This window comes from Sceloporus occidentalis, unplaced genomic scaffold (assembly GCF_023333645.1).
Source record: "Sceloporus occidentalis isolate IW3139 unplaced genomic scaffold, rSceOcc1.0.p SCAF_252, whole genome shotgun sequence".
NCBI lineage: Eukaryota > Metazoa > Chordata > Lepidosauria > Squamata > Phrynosomatidae > Sceloporus > Sceloporus occidentalis.
In genome coordinates, this window is record NW_028317232.1 from 1038927 (window position 1) to 1058449 (window position 19523).

At 40.6% G+C, this 19523-nt stretch overlaps 1 protein-coding gene across 1 annotated transcript; it reads right to left on the minus strand.

Moving 5' to 3' along the window:
* Positions 1-10014: 10014 nt before the first annotated feature.
* Positions 10015-11465, minus strand: LOC149276027 (cornifelin homolog B-like). Its single transcript, XM_089504012.1, has 3 exons — positions 11360-11465; positions 10596-10732; positions 10015-10104 (listed from the first exon to the last, which is right to left on the minus strand). Exons 1-3 carry the CDS (start codon positions 11463-11465, stop codon positions 10015-10017), a joined length of 333 nt encoding a protein of 110 aa, XP_089360138.1.
* Between the last annotated feature and the right edge of the window lie 8058 nt (positions 11466-19523).

Below are 19523 nucleotides of genomic sequence, written 5' to 3' on the forward strand. Positions count from 1 at the left end.
TTTACAGTAATTGTTTAACCTTAAATTAAATCATAAACACTGCAAATCTTTTCAATGATTCCTGAATGTTACGTCAAGGGGCAAGTTGTATAAAGGAAGCCTTATAACAGGAAGCCGAGGGTTTGTTGTAAGTCAGAGATTTTTTTGTGGTAAATGTCTGAAAAATGTATAGATGAGCTAAACCGAGCAGTGGGTATAGAAAGACAGATATAAGAGTAGCCCGTGTGTGTGTATGTGTGTGTGTGTGTGTGCGCGTGCGCATGCGCGTGCGCATGCAGTTTTTTGTTTTGTATTTTCAATTCTTTGTTTTTATATCTTGGGTTAGTGTGTGTGTGTGTGTGTGTGTGTGTGTGTGTGTGTGTGTGTGGGGGGGGGGGGGTAGAGCTAATTTTTCATGATCTTCCTAACTGGCCCATTTACACGATGGAGGACTGGGCTGGATATGACATTATATAACCCGGCACTCTGTAGTGTCGGGACGGTGGCCGATGGTGGGGGGGGGGGTCCTACCTTAGGTCAGGCCTAGAGATCACCCACCTGTGCTGGGGCAGATATACTGATCCTAAAGGAAGAACGTTATTCAATCAACGGAGTTAAATGGGGACATGAGGTTTATTTTAACTACACCTGGCCGTAGAGAGATACCCAACATAGTGAGATTTAAAATAGTGTGGTAGATAAGTGGAACGGCCTTCCAGTGAGGTGGTAGAGATTTATATATAGAGTGAATTTAAACAGGCATGGGATTATATTCTACGCATCTGTTTTTTTTTTACTATTATTATTATTATTATTATTATTATAACGGAGCAGGGAAAGCTGTAACAGGTCGGACATGGTCCAAGATGGTCTCTTCAATGATCAAAGCCGGTGGGACTTGTTTAGCAACATGCATCTGGAGACGCCGTTCAAGGACACGCACTAATCTTAGATCACTTACATCTTCAATCCCGTAGCAACCATGGGTTACAAATGACAGACGCAGCTATCCACGAATGACATCACCGGTTTCAGGAAGCTCCTCCACTTGATTGTTTAGATTCCGGTCTGCACGGCTGGATGTAGCCGCGCAGTCAATGGAAACAAATACACAGAAACCTGTTTGTTGGGATGCCGTTTACATACAGCTTTCGGAAAAACTGCATTAACTGAAATAGTGATGTCATGATGATCTTGCGGGTGTGTTGCCTAAACCCTGAGCTTTCCAATTTTAGGTTGGGTGGTGCATCTTGAATACCATTGTCTTCAACCCCACCAAAACCTCTTAGTTAATTCATACGTCACCGACCACGAGTCCACATGGAATCCGGTCACAGCTCAACTTGGGAAATATTTTTTATTTTATTTATTTTTTTTATTAATTGTAATAAATTACAAAACATTGACAATAATAAATAGAAAGAAATTCTCATTGCCACGATTAACAATAGTATTAGAATTCTGTAGATGCCTAGATACATAGATGTACTTAACATACATAACAACATTTAACTATGAGAATATGATCATCAGGCCCATCATGACAAAAAAAAAAGAAGAGAAATAAAAATAATAAAAAATAATAAAAAGAAACACATTCACACGATCCATTCATAGCCTCGGGGGGAGTCTTATAGTTATATCTATTATATATGTTCGTAAAAGATTGGGTCAACCAGGGCTTCCAAATTATATAGAATTTGTTGTGCTTGGAAAAATCCACGTTCCATTTAACCAACGTATAGGTGGGTGCTTTTATAATACCTAATCCTTAGTTGAAGAAAATATTTTATATCTTTTTAAAATTCAATATATCTCTTAATTCTTTTATTTCCGAAGCATCTCCGGTTTCCAAGACTTCGCTGAGAGATATTGTTGTGGAGAGTTTCTTAAGGGGCCGATGAAAGAATTTTGTTTTTCGTTCCTATACGATGCTTAAAAGCATTCCAAAAAAAGTAGGGAGAGACTTTATCAGTATAATTGACCTATCCTGACGCAGCCATAGCAGACATTCCAGGTTTGAAATTCCCGTCCGTTCTTTTTCTATACGGAACCAAGCTTCAATATGACTATGCTGGCCTGAACGTATCTCCCCAAACAAGGCACATTTAAGCCCTCTTTACGCTTACTTGCATATAGGATTTTCCTGGAGATTCTACCCAGAGTATCCAAGAGATCGGGAGTCTGATAGGTATCACCCTTAACAGGTATAGCCATTAGGGCATTATATAGGATCTAATAATGTTCATTCTGCCTAACCAAGATACAAGATAGACCCTTCCACTCCGATATTTGTCTTAACAATTCGTCCCGTAACTTGCTGTCATTAATTTCAATAATATGAGAGATCTTAAGCAGGATAATAATCCCTAGGTAGTCAATCTCATTAGTTTCTCATATAAAATCATATTCTTCCTCCAATTTCATTCTCATCAAACCTGGAATGTCTACCATAGCCGCTTGTGTCTTTTTTTTAAAAATTTGTATATTTAACTGATAATTAGAAAATTTGCTGCAATTTGAGATTTCGTCCATCAACGCTTTTAAAGATTTCTCTGGGTCATAAAGAGATATTAAGAGATCATCAGCGTATAAACTAGTTTTATTTTCTATATCCCCAATCTGGATCCCCTTGATTTCCACGTTGTTCCTGAACCTGGACGCAAAAGGCTCGATAGTAAGAACATATAATAGGGGTGCCAAGGGGCAACCCTGTCTAGTGCCGTTAGTAATACTAAACCAATTTGAGTTAAACCCCTGGCCTATCACGCTGGCAGTTGGCTTGGTATATGTGACATAACTGAGCTGATGAAGCCCTCACCTAAACCGTAACAGCAAAATGTCTCCTCCATAAAGGTCCAACTAACTCTTTCGAAAGCCTTTTCTGCGTCCAGGGCCAGGAACACAGCAGGAACCTTATAGGCGGATACATTTTCCACAAGATCAATAATTTTGCGCGTATTATCATTGGATTGTCTACCCTTAACGAAACCTGTTTGATCCTTATGGCTTAACTGAGGGCTTACAACCTTCAGTCGTTCAGCAAGGATGGCAGAATATATCTTTGTGTCAGTATTAATTAAGGAAATCGGCTTAAAGTTAGTCATTTTTGTACAGTCTTTCCTTGGTTTTGGAATCGGGAGAACAGTTGCCTCCAACATGGAAAGGTCTTAGTTGGTTTTGTATCGTTAAATATATTAGTTAAATGGGACGATATAAAGTTCTTATAAAATAAGGCTGTAAATCCATCCGCTCCGGGCGCCCTGTTTGTTTTTAATGATTTTATCGCTCTGTATACTTCATTCAGTAAAATGACATATCTAATTGTTCAACCAAGTTCTCGGAAATTTTGGGCAATCTAGATGATATTTCTTAATATGTTGGTTAGTTCATACGTCACCAAGCATGAGTCCACATGGCATCCGGACACAGCTCAACTTGGGAAATATTGACACCCCTGAGTAACTGAGATTATTATTATGTGCGATGGTGAACGGCATTTGCCCGGTGCCTTAGATAGCCAGCCCGGCCCTGGCCATTACTTAAGGACAGTAGGAAATGTAAATATAACTTAGAAAATGGTACTTTCAGTAAAATAATAACTGCACTTCCAGTGCCTGTTTCAATTACTTTTTACTTAATTCTTAACATTTCCACTAATGTTAGCATTTAGTAAATACTGGCAAAAAAAAAAAATGCTTACGTACAGCAGTAGCTGTGACTACCGTGCGCTTATCAACCTTGTGTTCTAAAATCACCGCACCTTAAATGATAGGAGTTGGCTGAGCTGTTTGAAATACAAAAGGTTATCGCTGTTTTCTATGCCAACGACACACGGCTACAAGGCTCCTCGTTCAAACGTTACGGACGCAACTTTAATCTTGTTCTTTCCACAAACTCAATAAACTGTCTTTTATTATGATATTGAGGCCTCCCCATCTCTTCTAGAAAAAATATACCGGTCTAGTTCTAGAACTTAAGGTCTCTCCAGATTTTGAGTTCCCAAAACAGGCATGGCTGTCTCCTCAACTCCATGGCAAGTCCTACCCTACAGTTTCCACCACGTTTGGTCAACGTGTAGAATTTAATTACTTTTTATCCTCGACTGGTGTTCATTAGGGTCACACCAGGCTGTAGCAACCCAATGGTTTAGATGGATATCCCATCACCAGGCCATCTGGCACGCCGGGCAAATGCAGAACCTTGTCTGGTCCCGTCCTGGTGAGCGAGATCTGCTTTTGAAGGGAACCACCGTTTTTCTTGTAACCCAGCTACGGTTTTCTGCATGCTCCTCATCTAAATGCATCGTATCTTGGCCTTCTTGGGTCATTGAGTCGGTGAGTAACCTGAGCCTATGCGTTTTTTGTATCTTAGCTCAAAATTGGGCCACCCACTATCTTTTGTTTCCATAAAACACCCTGTTAAAAAAAAACCAACACAGATGCGCTTTATGTTGACCAACCCTCCTAGAAGCAATTTGATGACGTGTGCCGTTGGCTCTGGCAAACCGGTTACAATGTTTATTCTTCTCTGCCTTTAGAAACCTTTCTTTCAGAAGATCAGTGGGTGGCGTTCTGCCTTCTTGGAGATCGAAACCATGGAAAAAAAACCCCCCATAAACATCTACGCTCCACTACTCTTAGCTGTTGTCAAACAAAACGGCGTTATCACAACGGGCCGACTCCTAAGAGATTTACGCAGCCTACAGCTGACTTTTTGTATATACATTCGCCTTTCTGTTACAGAATCATTAGCTTTGTAGCTTTAGCCGTAACCTTAAGTTAATTAGTGAGGGTCTGGCTTTCTCTACGCAAGAAATTAACTCGATTCCAGATATCTGTTCAGAGAAGACAAATCCAAAACCCTTTTTGTTTCCAGAATTAGTACAATTTAACTTTAAAGACTTTGTACATATAAGTCCCTCTTTATGGAAAAAAATATATTTTTTAAATATTTTCCTTAAATGTCGCATAACATACACATTATGATGCTTCAGTGAAACAAGGTTTTTGTTCTTGGGAGGGGGGGACCCAATGTTTTTGGTGAATATATACATGGAATGGCAAACCGTATCTTCACTTATTTTTTTTATACATTTTATTCGTATTCGATTTGAATCCATTACAAACGAATATAGACTCGCATACATATAATACAGACAAATTAGACAAAATGTAAAAATTCCCTTTGTTCAGTGATTATTATCACTATCGTCGTGTTCGTATATTACCAGCATCACCAGGATTTATATATTCTTAAATTATATTGGTGTTCTAGGTAATCGTTCTTGAGTACCTTTGTCGTCTTCTTTTTTTATTAGTTTCACTACAAATACCTTCAGCCATCATGACTATTTAGCTATTTACAAAAAAGATGAAGATTAGTATCTATCAGTCCACCTCTGAAAAGGTCATAAACGCTTCATTTCCAAGAAACGAAGCCCTAAGCGAGCCTTGGGCAGAAAAGGACCCGCAGCATCCTACATGTCAATAGCTTGTCTTGGAAATAACTTCTAAATTCTTGGGTTGAAAGACTTTGTTGCTGGAGTAATTTGTACAGATCCTGCCATAAAAGCCAGTTAAGTTACATTCACCAAAGCGAAAAGAATTCTTGGTACTCAACAACTGATTTAGCGTATGTGGGCGTTTCAGATGGAGATACAAAAAATGCCTCTGACGTCGGGCACCCGGTTTTTGATAGACCTGCTAAGCAAACATGAGCCCAGGGTATGCAAATTGGTTCCTCCCTGGATATTTGCTTTTTATTTTAGCCTTCTTACTAAGCGATGGAAAGAATGGTTGGATATTATATAGCATTGTGCCAGTGACCCTCTAAAGAGAATGTGGATGAATTAGCCCAACAAGCTTCATTGAGTGTCCCATTTGGGAACCCATGAACTCATAATACAGAATTTTCGCAGTGAGTGTGTATGGATGCTGTGTGGATGTGGTCTTCAGCTTTTATCATGGAGATCAATGAAATGACAAATAAGTGCATAAAGATACTGTAGACCTTCTCTTAGAAAGCTTTCCCAGCTGTCCGTCCATAAAGCAGACTCGGCACTTGCCTTAGATCAACCTATTTAGGAAGCCCAGAGGTTACTCGGTATAAGCCACGTCATAGCGCCACTCATATTTGCGTTTATTTACACCATAAGAATTAGGTCCATATAGATCCAATAAGGATATCTACATGGGGAGACAGCCAAACCCAGCTTGCAGGAGGACCCCAGGATCTTGGGTTAAGTCATTAAACAGTCAGTAACATAATAGTGAACTTCACTGACTGTAATAGGTCTTTTTTCTGCTTTTGTAGAGTGACATTCAGTTTCTCAATAGTCTGAAACTATTCTATGTTTAAACACGTCTTTAGGCGATTTGTTGTTGGACAATATCCAGTTTTTCTTCTAGCTCCCCATCCTGTGTAATGTACTTTTTGATAAGACCTGAAAACCTGCTGTTCAAGGTCGTCATTTCTGTAACACTTGAAGGAATGTCTTCTGATATACGTGCTTGATATAATGCTTGTCTTCAACAAGGCCTAATCTGTGTGTCCATTGACCATTAATTTTAAACGACAATGGTAGTTCCCCTCTCGAACAAATGAGACATCGGACTCTCTAAAGAACAAATTCAAAATAACGAAACCCATAATGATCCATTATTACTGGAATCTGCATGACTATGTACTGATACTCTATCATGACAGAGACCTTATAATGTCTCTACTCGCTCAACCAAGAAATGTTTTCGAAAACCCGGATCTACCATAATACAAATGGTTACCAGGGGATGATGATAATAGACAAATATTGCTTTACGAGACTTTCGAGACACCAGATGATAGGTTGGATTCCAATATATAAACTGTAGGGCTTGTAAAAAATCCATGAATGGTCTTCACCAATTCAGTTTAAATTGCGCTGTTTATTTGTTTGCTGGATCTGCTAAATGTATCACCATAATTGGTTATCAATACTCTGGACAAAAAAAAAAAAACTTTTCCTGGTAACAGTGGCATTTTTTCCCAATTTTTTATATTTTAGAATATTAAGATTTTTTTTTATATATAAAATATTGGCTTAGTTAATTGGTAAAAAAAAAACCCCACTACATAAGCTAATTTAGTGTATTTGACTTTAAAAATAGGTAAAACGGGGCAGATCTAATTTAAGTCTCAGAGGAAAAACTCCTGACTTTTCTTCTCTTTTTCTTCCCGCTTTTGCATTGGTTTTTGTGTTGCTTTTCACCAGTTTTTCAGGTTTGGGCAGCTATCGTGTGCTCGGTTTCTGGGAAGTGCTTACACATCTGTGCTTGAACAGATTATTTGCTTTGGTGATTATTGTGTAAACGTTCAGTGATGTTGGTTTTCTCTGAATGAAAATTGGCCATCCTTTTTCTCGGACAAGTTAGAGGATGATGACAACCAGTGAGGGGTCTCCAACTGGCCCACAGGGTTACAAATTAGAGAGCATTCTAAGTGAAACAACTAACCGAGGATGACCGTAGGATCCTCAAATACCCATTTTACTTTTTAGAGGAGTAAGACTAGCCTCTGAGGGGCCCATAGGTTGTAGATGGACCTCTGAGGGGCCCATAGGCTGTAGATGGACCGCAAAGGTTTCTTGGGGCCCAAGTGGATCCTCTGAAGCCGACACCAATGGTACTAATGTAGAAAATTAGCACCTATGTTTTATTAGCTCCATAATTGGGTTCTGATGTCACACAAAATGACGTTCAGCTCTACAATTGGAAGGACGCAAGGAAGAGGGGGTTCCTCAACACATCTTGCAGACAGATGCCCCAACATTGCATGTTAGGACTCAGATTTGAAGTATCTGTGGCTATTACATGTGCATGATTTCTTAATCTTTTTATTGTGTGCAGTAGTTCACATTCAACTTGCTTACTCAGGATATATAAATCCATAATAAATTCAGAAATTACAAAGAGAGGTCTAACATCTGACGTCCGTGGCTGACATGATACCCAGTCAACCCACAAACATCCTGGGTGTTGGCTGAGGGGTAAAAACGTACAGGGAAATCGTGATACTTTGTATTGAAAATGTACTTCCTTCTATATAAAGAGGTCTGGGTGCGCCAGGTTCATTATAAGCAGAAGTACAAGAAACAGGGCAGGTAGTAAAAGGGGTAAATACTTGGTAGATGTCTCATAGCTCATTTTTGGTTCTTCAACATGACCTTCTGTCTTCCAGGAAGGTTCCCGAACTAGGATTCTAATTTTTGTTCGGGAACCTTCCTGGAAGACAGAAGGTCATGTTGAAGAACCAAAAATGAGCTATGAGACATCTACCAAGTATTTACCCCTTTTAATACCTGCCCTGTTTCTTGTACTTCTGCTTATAATGAACCTGGCGCACCCAGACCTCTTTGTATTGAAAATGTGCTTCCTTCTATATAAAGTATCACAATTTCCCTGTATGTTTTTACCCCTCAGCCAACACCCAGGATGTTTGTGGGTTGACTGGGTATCATCGATGGAATGACTTCCTGCTTTGTGTGCAACCGTTCATATAATCCCTGGCTGCCGAGCTTGATTTATTTTTTTATATCTTTGTCAAAGGTTTGGGCTTGTTTATCTTCCTTATAAAATGTTTATTGCCAACAAGCTTTTTTTTTTTTCCCCACCGCGAGTCCTGAAGTTACTCTAGTTATCTCATGGAAAAATATTGATGTTTAGGGGAGATGGAGTAATACCTGAATAACCAGTCATAGTTTTATTGTATGCATCATAAAGCAAACATTTGTGTTTTTGTTTTGGGTTTTTTTTCATGTCTAACTTTTAAAAATAGTCCTTGAGGTTTCTAATATCTCAAAAGGTTGGGCTACCTCCATGTTCAGGGTGGATCACTGTGTTGGGGCGATGAACGCCCCCCGATGGGCTGCAGCTTCTTGGGTTGGTTGGGGGCAGAACTGGACTGGGTATGATGAGGTATCCCTGGAACTTTAAGGCTGGCGGCCACCAGATTATGGAAGTGTAACCGCCAGCTGGATATGAGAAGATGCATGTTACAGTTTTATGTTCGTTTAGCGTGTGCCCGGGCGCAGCCTCCATAGTTTAAATAGGTCATTGGGGAGAATAACCGGCACATTGTTCGGCAGCGCACAATTTTTTGGAAGAAAAATTATTTATTTGAACACGTTTGTTCGGTTGTTTAGGGCCAATCAGCAGGAGCCCTAGTATTGTTTTAATAGTCTGAGCTCCACATTCTAGAATCACTCCGTTGAAATGGCCGGCAGTGACCTTGTACAAATGTTTCCTTGTGCGTTTTATACGGCACTACAATAAAGATTATACAGAGGAGAACGTTGGTTATGGGACTTTGTACTTGGGTTTGTGTGAGAACTAGTGTTTACCTTTCTCCTACATTACACCCAGACTCTTCATCGTACTTCCCAAGTGTCCAGATATTTGAGGAAGGTCCTGCTGTCCCACTGGACATGTCAACTCTCTATTATTCATAACAAGAAAGTGTCATGGCAAACATAATAATAACAGGAGACATTAGTGTAGGTTGCTTTTATTGCCTGATTTACTTGCATACAAAGTAAAACCAGCTCTAAAAAGAATTTACTCCAAAACACAGTTCCATTCTGTACCCCATTTGGGTCAGGCTGGTTGGTGTAGACCATGCATGGTGTCTTTCAAATGTGCTTTAGGCCGCTCTATTACTGGTCCACCTGGATGAAATCGAGCCCGGGGCTGAATGTTGGCAACCCTCTCTTGGCCATGTATTTAATATACATTTTCCTTAATAATATTATTGAGTTTATTGAGCTGACATCCGTCAAGGATCCGTGGGCTACCCACGCCACCCATATGTCTAAAGATGGAGTACGACGTCCTGGATGCGTATTCCCAGCTCTTTGTAAATCATACTTTTAAACTAAATTACTTTATGTTGCTTCATAAAGAGGGATCCAACCCATTCTGTGACATTTATAATCCATGATTGATCGTTTTGAGGGGCCACGTATGACTGCCGGTGATATTCTTCAAGGCTCTTCTGTCTTCACTGTCTGGCTTTCAGCTCACGAGCCATCTGACACAAAGTGCAGGGGCTACAAAACGTGAGGCATACGCAATCATTACAGATACTGCCCTGTAATAAAAAAAAAAATTGGTTTATAGCGCAGCCCACGTTCACTTTATTGCACGGCCCTTGTCTCTGTACTCGCTGTTGGCCTTACTTACATCATCAAGTGGCCACTGGCCATAAAGTGCCAGGGCCGCCTCATGATCTCCAGTCTGGCCCTGGTAGGTATCTGTTTGATGGGGCACCAATGACCAGCGGCCCATTGGGCATTTGCCCGGTGTGTCAACTGGCCATTTCAGGCCTGGTGCCTAAACCCCAGAGCTGCGTAGTATATTTGCTTGTGGTTGTGTTGCCAAAACCTTAATCCTCTTAATCACGCGTTTGTACGCATGTCATAGTTCACAAGTGTCATAACATATTTATCATACGTATAATAATTAGCCATGTATAAGTGTTCAGATGACATCATAATTGGCAACAGATTGATATCCGGAAATGCATTTTACTTGGTTTTTTTCGGTATGATATTGGGGAGAATACTCGTAAAAGCACATTACCGGGATGTGATATCGCTCTCGCATGCCTGTACGCATGGCGACCGTTGTGCCGAATAGGCAAGGCAGGCAGCAGCACTCTCCGTAGTCCTTGGCTACCCTGCAAGCCAAAATACAAGGGACAAATCCCCCACATAGACCTGAGGAGAGAGTGGAAGAGAAGGCTTAGTAACCGTATATAGAATGATTTATTCTGGATGTCATCGTGACTGCAAAAAGACTCCTCCAATTTAATAACTCATTGAACATATGTAATGGTGAGGGCTGGACCGGCCATGAAGAAGCCACCCTGGCACTTTAAGGCCAAGGTCTGGCTGATGTAGCTGCGACGGCACGTAGCGCACAGTTGGTGTGCCAGATGGCCATTCTGGGTCAGGTAATGATGTTTGCAGATTGTAAACAGAAATACATCGGAAACCATTGGGTGTGTATACCATGCGAGCAGCCATTTTAACGTCCTGCATAATTATTCCCTGTACTTCTCCCCTTGAGTTATGTTATTCCCCCCCCTTTGGTGGAAAGTGATTGGATATTGCAGATTTACGGGGATGGGGCGATGAGAAGAACTGTGGAATAGCTAGTTTTTGCCAGCTATTGCCACAGATTCAACGACAGTTTCTCTTGAAGTCTCTTTTTCTCTGGTGTTGAGGAGGGAGATCCTGGCATCCATGTTTGTAGATGTCATGACCTCTGCCACAAAATGCCACTTTCTTGTCACTATGTGGACGCTGAAACCACGTAAAGTAATTTTATCCTTAATAACTTACAGATACTTGTGTCTTCACAACAGTCCATGACATCAGAACTCCACTGGCTGCTAGAGGGGGTGAATCCCTTTACCTCTGTAGGCTGCATTTCGACTGGGTAAGACATTTTGATCTGCAAATGACGGCACAGAAATTAACCTAAGCTCTATTATATAGGATTCATCTCTCCCTCCAAATTAGACAAACTAGAAAAACAATTTCACCCAACCGAAACAAAATCAATGAGACTCACACACACAAACACACACACACACTCACGCTAACACACACACACTCAGAAGATGCGCTGCGGAAATTGTTGGCGCCATGAAAGTAAAGCAATAAATAACCAAGAAGCTGAGACAGAGTGCACTGCCATTGACTGTGCATGCGCATGTGTGGATACATAACTTGCTTCACATATCTTTTAAAAAACAAAATACTTCATCGCAATAAATATTCTAAATGCTAATAGATCTATGTGATAAACGCTGTTATCGAATTGGCATTTATGATGTCATAACTCATATGAAAGTCAAAAAAAATAAAGAGGAAACAAGTTAGGCATTTACTTGTTACAGTTTTCCTATAGAAGCCTCAAGCTGCCGCCCTTTAAATCCAGTTGTGTCTACGTGCAGATTGGGCATTGCTGCTGCAGATAGACCCTAATGTCAACTGATAACCAGGGGCCAAAAAGTGCAGAGAGAAGGTAACCAGAAGAGCTGACACTTACCTTGGGCTAAGCGGAGTCTCGGTGAACAGATGTTGTGTGTGTGTGTGCGGACCGAGCTTGCCCGTTATTTATAATCCATACTAATAGCCACACGCTAGGTGAGGCTGCCTCCACCTTTATTGACCCCCTCCCCATATCACAACCAATTCCTTCTTTGCAACTATGTTTAACATCATGGCTACTTAACATATTGATCCACTTCTTATCTTTATTACCAGATAGTATTCATCTTTTCCACTCCCTATACTGTCACCCAGTCTCGGTCTCTTTCAGTTTTCCATGATGTGTTTCTGGGATGATCGGAAAATGTATATTACGTGGCGTTACCCCCATCTCTCTACCCTAGGACACCCCCCTCTCCCCTCTATCTATCCTGTTCTCTTTTCTTTTCTAATCTGGCTGGTATTATTATTATTATTATTATTATTATTATTTTTTTTTTTTTTTACATTACAATATTTCTTTATGTATTTATGTATCGGTGGAACATTTTGTTGGATGAGAAGACCACTTTTACGACTTTGCACAAGAACCACTTTTTCTACATAGACCCCAAAGTCCTTATGATAGACAATGTGGGATTTTACAGGGTGGTGACGATGTTGACGTAACGATTTGCTGGTGTGACCGGTATCCATAGGTGGCTCCAGAGAGGGTCCATTGACGCGGGAACCCTACCTTGACGCTCACAATTAGAATGAGGATGAGTTGGCCTCCTCAAAGACCTTCTCAAAGTGTCCATTGAAACATTGTAACATGCTGATATGACATCAATGCGCACGTTCTGCCGATGTAGTGCATCTCTTGTGATAGAGGATCTGGATCCAGAGCTCAGATTGGGCTGAGAGCAGGCCCCGACTGGCCATCGGGCACACCGGGCATTGACTTAGGGGCTGATGGAGCTGCAGCTCCAGGCCCCCACCTTAAAATAGGCCCAGTCAGGACCGGACTGACCGCATTTGCTGCTTGCTCCGGCAACAATGTAAGTAGGGTGAGGGAGGGGGGTGCAGTGAGAAGGGGCAGAAGGGGGTTAGATAGTGAGAAGGGGCAGAGGGGGGTTAGATAGTGAGAGCGGGTACATATTGATAAGGGGCAGATAAGATGGGGAGAGGAGGTAGTGTGAATGAGTATGAGAATGAATGAATAAATGTGTGGATGAATTGTGTGAATGCGTATGACAATTAATGAATTCACGTGTGGATGAACTGCTTGAATGATTTGTGAGACTGCATTAATGAATGTGTTACTGATTTGTGTGAATGAGTAAATGCAAAGATGGTACATGAAGGGTGGGGTTTAACAATAAATAAATAAAAATGGGCTGCTCAGGCTTAAATGCCCGGGCCTATTTTTTGTCCCGGGCCTGGCTGAGAGGTATGGGATAAATTGACTTTATTAAAGCAAAAAGTGGCAGAACTCGCATAATAATTCCGTGCCCTGATATCACGTCTTCACCTATATCTACTAAGCCAGAGACGCAAACTTTTCTTCTTTGTCTATAAACCTGTAATCTAATCTCAAAATTTTGCCATGGTTACAAATGTTTCTGTCCCTGACATGTACAGCGTTTTTATGTGGAACATAGATTATTTTAAACCCACGTACTCCTCTCGTACATTCCAGTTTATGGTGCTAATTCATATATAGCGTTAATTTAATAAGATTAAAAAAAAAAGTGCTGGATTCAATTATGGCTTTATCTCCTATGCAGGTCCACCATAAGGGGGGTACAACTAGGGTCCCATGAAAGTGTGTATAGGGGGTTGCCCTCCAGGACACGGCCTACATGCACCAGTATCCATGTCTGGGGGTCCCTTTCCTGACTTTTGTGCCTGGTGGCCCCATTGCATGCGTGGGGTGAGACCATGCAGCCCTGTCTTTAGCTTTGTATTAGGGCCCAAAATGTCCACGCTCTCTAAATCTTTCCCAGCAGATCTAAAGTGCTACCCGATTACGTGTAGAATTAATGAACTCGGTCAAGGAAATCAATAGCTGGTTTAATAATAAGATAAAAAGCGGGAGACGAAGTGAACAGCTCATTCATCTTTATATCTTTGTTTTTGTCTTTATTATTAGAAGCTTTGCAGAGGTTAGGGAGGCCCTAAGTATCTCCAAATCCAAAACATTCAAGAACTACATCTAAGAATCCTTTTCATAATGGACCTACAGCACATGTTCTATCACACGTTCTCATTATCACTGCCCACGCTTTTATAGAATTTGCCCCGATGCCGAGCTGTCCTACTTTCACCACGGGTGAAGCCAAGCATGAGGAGGCTGTAGGACCATTCGTTTAGGTCTAAATGCCCCTTGGCACGAATCAGGCTGTGATGGCAGGGGGATAAGAGAGTATTTTCCAGTAAATCCTCCAGGACGGGAAAGGGTGGTGAAGTCCAAAAGAATTATTATTTTCCGTAATGTTTCGAAATACGGTATATTCAGCCAAGATTGTTACATGTAACAAGTAGACAATGCCTTCTAAGATGTCTTTCTCAATTTACAGTCCGTGTTTGGGTTTTGTTGACACGCGTGGCTGCCTCGAGATTAATTCCAGTAAAGTGTAACATAAGTTGGGGAAGGAAGGCTGGGAGGTTCTTACCAGAACGCAAAATGCCAGGAGTAGTTTAAAGGTACTTTGAAGCTGGAATAGACTTAACTCTGCTCAGTAATAAACGTTTCAAGGTCAGTTGTCTTTCTTTTGAAATGATGTCATCCATGACATCATAAAAGATGGACTGTGGGAGCGGCCAACTTCCATTAACCTGATCTCTCAGCCCTATCATATATGTTTTTAGTCCTTGTTTATATAATGGATGACATTGATGAAGAAAGTAGCCCTGATGGGCTTTATTAGATGGTACATGAACACAGATGGCTCGCAGACTTTAGTTGGTCTGGAATGAGAAGAATGTTACATTTTTAATTTACATAAATATGTTATCCCTCCAAGTAAAAACATAAATAATCATGAGCGTTGTTATCATCTAAACAGGTATTCTGCACAAACAAGTAATCAGCTCCTTTCTTGTTGGCATGTGAGTACACGGAAAGGCAGACTACTGGTGTGATCACACGTGTAGCTATGTCATAACAATGTTGTAAAATATGCATTATCTACCCCCCCCCACCGGTACTTATCCTTAAACAGTCCTGCGGCGAGTCTCCCTGTGCTGCCACAGTGCCGGCTTGTAATGCTGAGCGCCGGAAATTCACGTCACTTCCGGCGCTCTGCATTACAAGCCGGCACCGAGACCGAACAGGGAAACTCGCCGCAGAGGAGAGAGAGAGGGGCGCCGAGCGGGTAAGCGAAAACCACTCGGTGCCCCTCTCTCTCTCTCCTCCGCTTCAAAAAAAACAAAAAAAAACCGCTTGGGGCGGCAAAGTGCCGCCCCTTCTGAAGTGCCGCCTGGGGCAATTGCCCCAGTCGGCTCCATTGTAGGGCCGGCCCTGCCAGTGAGTGTATGTAACCATACGATGTAACTTATGATGCCTGAAACCAATGACTCCTTCCTATTCAATAAATCCTTTCACAACCTGATATACGTCACCAGTAATAAAACCTGTGGGTACGTGCCACATTTCATAACTCCTGGGATTTCAGAATGTCGCAACATCCAAAATTTTAGGAAGAAGACGTAGCCAAGTGTTATTCATTCGAAATTCTCAGATCCTCGGTCAGAAGATTCTTAGAAAGTATTTTAAGATTCCCCTTTATCGCATTTCTTTCCTAATACAAGAAGGTTTACTGGTTACTTCAAGTGATGTCAGAAGAAATGTTATATTGTAACAGGTCCTAGAACAAATAGTCTTCTGAGCATGTTGGCAAACAATCCAAAGATCAAGCCTGATTATCACGATGGACAAGCCTATGCCGTGATGAAGTGTTGTTAAGTATGAGTTGAGTAAGTGCTCTTAAACACAGTTAAAGAAACATTTTTAGAGTACAGTATAGTATGATATCTTAACGCGGGTGTAATAAAATCATTGAGGGAATGCCCACGCTTGCATGCATGAGCTCTACGTTTGGTCAATAGGCTTGAATTCAGTCAACAAAAAGATTAAACAAAGCATAGGAGGAAAAGAAGGAGGAGAAATGCTAGATAAGAGGCTATAGTCAAAGTAGGGGGTCAGAGGTTTCATATATGAATGCAGGCCTGGAATGGCCGTCTGGTACTCCAGGCAGTCGCCTGTTGGGCCGCTGCAGGACAACCCTTCATACTAACCCTATCTGCTCCTTCAGAGGCAGATCAGGTTCTACAATGTGGGGCCACTGGTTGTACATGATGACCGTTTACTGAGCAAGCATAGAAACCCAATGTGTGGCCTCTCGTATCCAGTTGTTGCCCACACTTACGTAATTTGGGGCCGATGGCCTTAAAGTGCCAGGGCCGCCTCGTTATCCCCAGGCCAGCTTTGGGGATAACCAGCTTTTTCATTGAAAGTGTGGTCGATAAGTGTTAGACTTTAAAACCGTGAGGGGATTTAAGCTTGTTTGAGATATATGTAAGGGTATTCTAAACATAAGTCAAAGCCGAGGGGCCAAATTCAAGCCAGCCTACTCATGGAAGTGGGGCTCAGTGAGTTCATGCAACTCGACCATTACTCAGGCTCTACACAAGGTGTGTGTGTGTTTAGTATGTGTGTGTTCATTATGGTGAGGTGCTGGGGGGCTAGTAGGCTTTAAATGTCCACTAGGCTATAAGCATGTAAAAAAAATGGGCAGAACAAGTTGATTGAGTGTTTTATCTAACATCTAAATGTATGTCTCTAGCTTTTTCTTGGGTATTTAGCGGTAGATGACCTGGTTAATGTACTACGGGGATTATCATCTGAATTACTGTAATTGGCTTCTTTCGTGATAAGAACCACTTCTGTTGTTTTTTAAACAATCCAGGAAAATGTAAATGTAAATCGTGTTTCTCAATTCTTTCAAAGACACAAAACCAGGCGTGTTAGAACAGGTGTCAACACGAAATCTAAGAGATACCCAATACCCCAAACAATCCGAGGTACGAGTGATGTCATCAAACACACGGCTCGGGTTACATTGAATGGGTTTTTTCACAATTTCAAACAAGAACACAAAGGGATTATGATCCTCTGTAGTAACTCCTGTTTGAAAGTACTGCTGTTTGGTTTCCATAAGGGATCTATTAACCATTTATGTTACTACAGAAATGTTTAAGAGGCTGAGTTTCTCATATCCTCCAATCGTTTCAAGTGGGGAGTTTGCACGTTCTGGGTAAAATCAAGCTTTATTTTTTTTATTTCCTTGATAGTCGTGCCTTTGGAAGTGTATAACCTCATCTCGCCCTTGTCAGCATTACACATTAAATTTAGCAACCCCTTTTCAGACTTTGTGCAGTCAGTGCAGGGAGTGTGGGTTGGCACCATTATCATTCATCTTAAGTAAACGCGTACAACAAGCGAACCAGCTGTGTTCCCACACTCAACTCCGTGAGCGTTTTGTTAATTGATATATTCTGATTACGCTGTCAAAGGTGTTTTTTTCTTTTTCTTTTTTTTTTTTTCTTTCTTTTTTCATAATATATCTCGAAAAACAATAGAGAATGAACGTTTAAATGTAACGTGCAGGAAACAAATTGATACAATGTATAGGGCAGCTGATACTATTTATAAGTAGGCCATTCAACCCATTATTTCTAGAAATACTTTTTGGGAGGGGGGGTTGGAAATGGAGTAATAAAAAGAGGGATTTGTTTATCTACAAATTCCCAAAATGTATGTTTGTTCCTTTTTGTATGATGGATGTTTTGTTGTTTTTTTTTTTGTTGTTTTTTTTTTACATTTCTCAAAAGTCGGTACAGTCAGAATTAAATTGTAAAAGTACAACAATGAGACCTTTTTTTTGTTTTAAAATTCTGTTTATACTAAACATGTAAGATTACCAATAATTAAACCATATAAACATACTTAAGGACGATTCTATTTCCACAGCCGTCAACTCCAAACTCAAAGTTCCCTTTCTAGGACAGAAGACGCATAATTGATGTTTAGCGTAAACTGGAATGACTGCAGAATATTCTACGTTTTATTGTTAGGAACTTGATAAGAGTGGCTTCTAATGTGTGGTTTAATTAGTCGGAATAGCAGAACACCTCGGGAAACTATGAGTGGCCGATATCCAACAAAGGGCACCAGGTCATAGTCCCCATGGTGAATTGGTGGGCATTCATTAGCCGTGGTTAGTGAGTTGGCCGCCAAAATGCACTTTTTGTGAGTAGTAAATAAAAACGAATTGGTTCTTATGGGTTTTTAGAATGCCACGGACTATTGTAAAGACATTTTACTAGCATTTAAAGCAGACAAACTGCTTTTGAAATATAAATTACGATTTGACCTGATAGTTTCAGAGGACAATTGGAGGACTGACCACTTGATGTAGGGTTACATCAGGTCACCCAAGTGTATATACAATTTATTATGTCCTTATAATTTATATACTATGGGTCCATCATGATGGGTATGTTCTTTATTGTCAAGGGTGATGGCTGGAACATCGAATTCTTCCGTTCCCCTCCATTGATACATTTCACATGTCATGTCAATATATATATATATATATATATATATATATATATATAGTGCTTTAACAGACTTGGTTAAGACAAGTTAAACAACTTTTTAGGATTTCTAAGACTGACATGTAATTATAGACTTAAAGTTAAATACTTGATTAGTTACACCATAATTAAATAAACAAAAATAATAGGAAAAGGATTATCATTTCACGGCTAGTATTAACCTAACCTATTAAAACGGATCCATGACTTTTGAGTTGAGTTTCGAACAGGCACTATTACATCTCTAGCGCTATTATCTTCTGATAGTCATTCAACATTTTGAAGACTGTAAATGTCTTCATTTATCTTGGAATCTTGGGACAGTGATTCATGCCTTTATCAATCAATCTTCCTTTACAAACGTCATGCTTTGTGAACGTTTAAAATGTGTTCCTACACCTACACGTCTTTGCTTATTGTTCGTATTGGGATTCGACTAACAAAACAAGGTATAGGATTGCCCCTTGCTTGTAACTGCAAGTAAGACTATACAAGAGGTATGTTCCTCTTCAACAAGGGAAGAGTTGGCAAATTCCAGGTCCAAAATACATTGGTACATACTCGGTGAGGGTTATCCAGTCCTGTCCCAATACACTTTCTCCAAAGGGTAATGCGTAGACAACTCACAAAATGTCCATTGAAACTAGCTATTTGAGTTGTAAATACTTCCTAGAGATTTTTGTCTTAGTCGGTGACCGTATACGAGAGCTCAAGTAACTATACCCCTCCTAAAATCTACAAACGAGAAAAGCAGAGCAAGGACTCCCCCCTTCAATGACCTCACCTGGTATGGTCCAAAAAATGAACAAATAACACATTCTGTATGTATGTATGTATTCAAACCCCTGAACGTTTATAAAGACTAGTT

What these genes read in the sequence shown, in the direction of transcription:
- LOC149276027 (XM_089504012.1), bottom strand. Translation starts at nt 11,465, where the DNA reads ATGTCTTACCCAGTCGAAATGCAGCCTACAGAGGTAAAGGGATTCACC. An exon ending in TTGTGAAGACACAAGTATCT is followed by an intron (nt 10,733 to 11,359) that starts GTAAGTTATTAA and finishes CTCTCTCCTCAG; the next exon opens with GTCTATGTGGGGGATTTGTC. An exon ending in GAGAGCGATATCACATCCCG is followed by an intron (nt 10,105 to 10,595) that starts GTAATGTGCTTT and finishes TTTTTATTACAG; the next exon opens with GGCAGTATCTGTAATGATTG.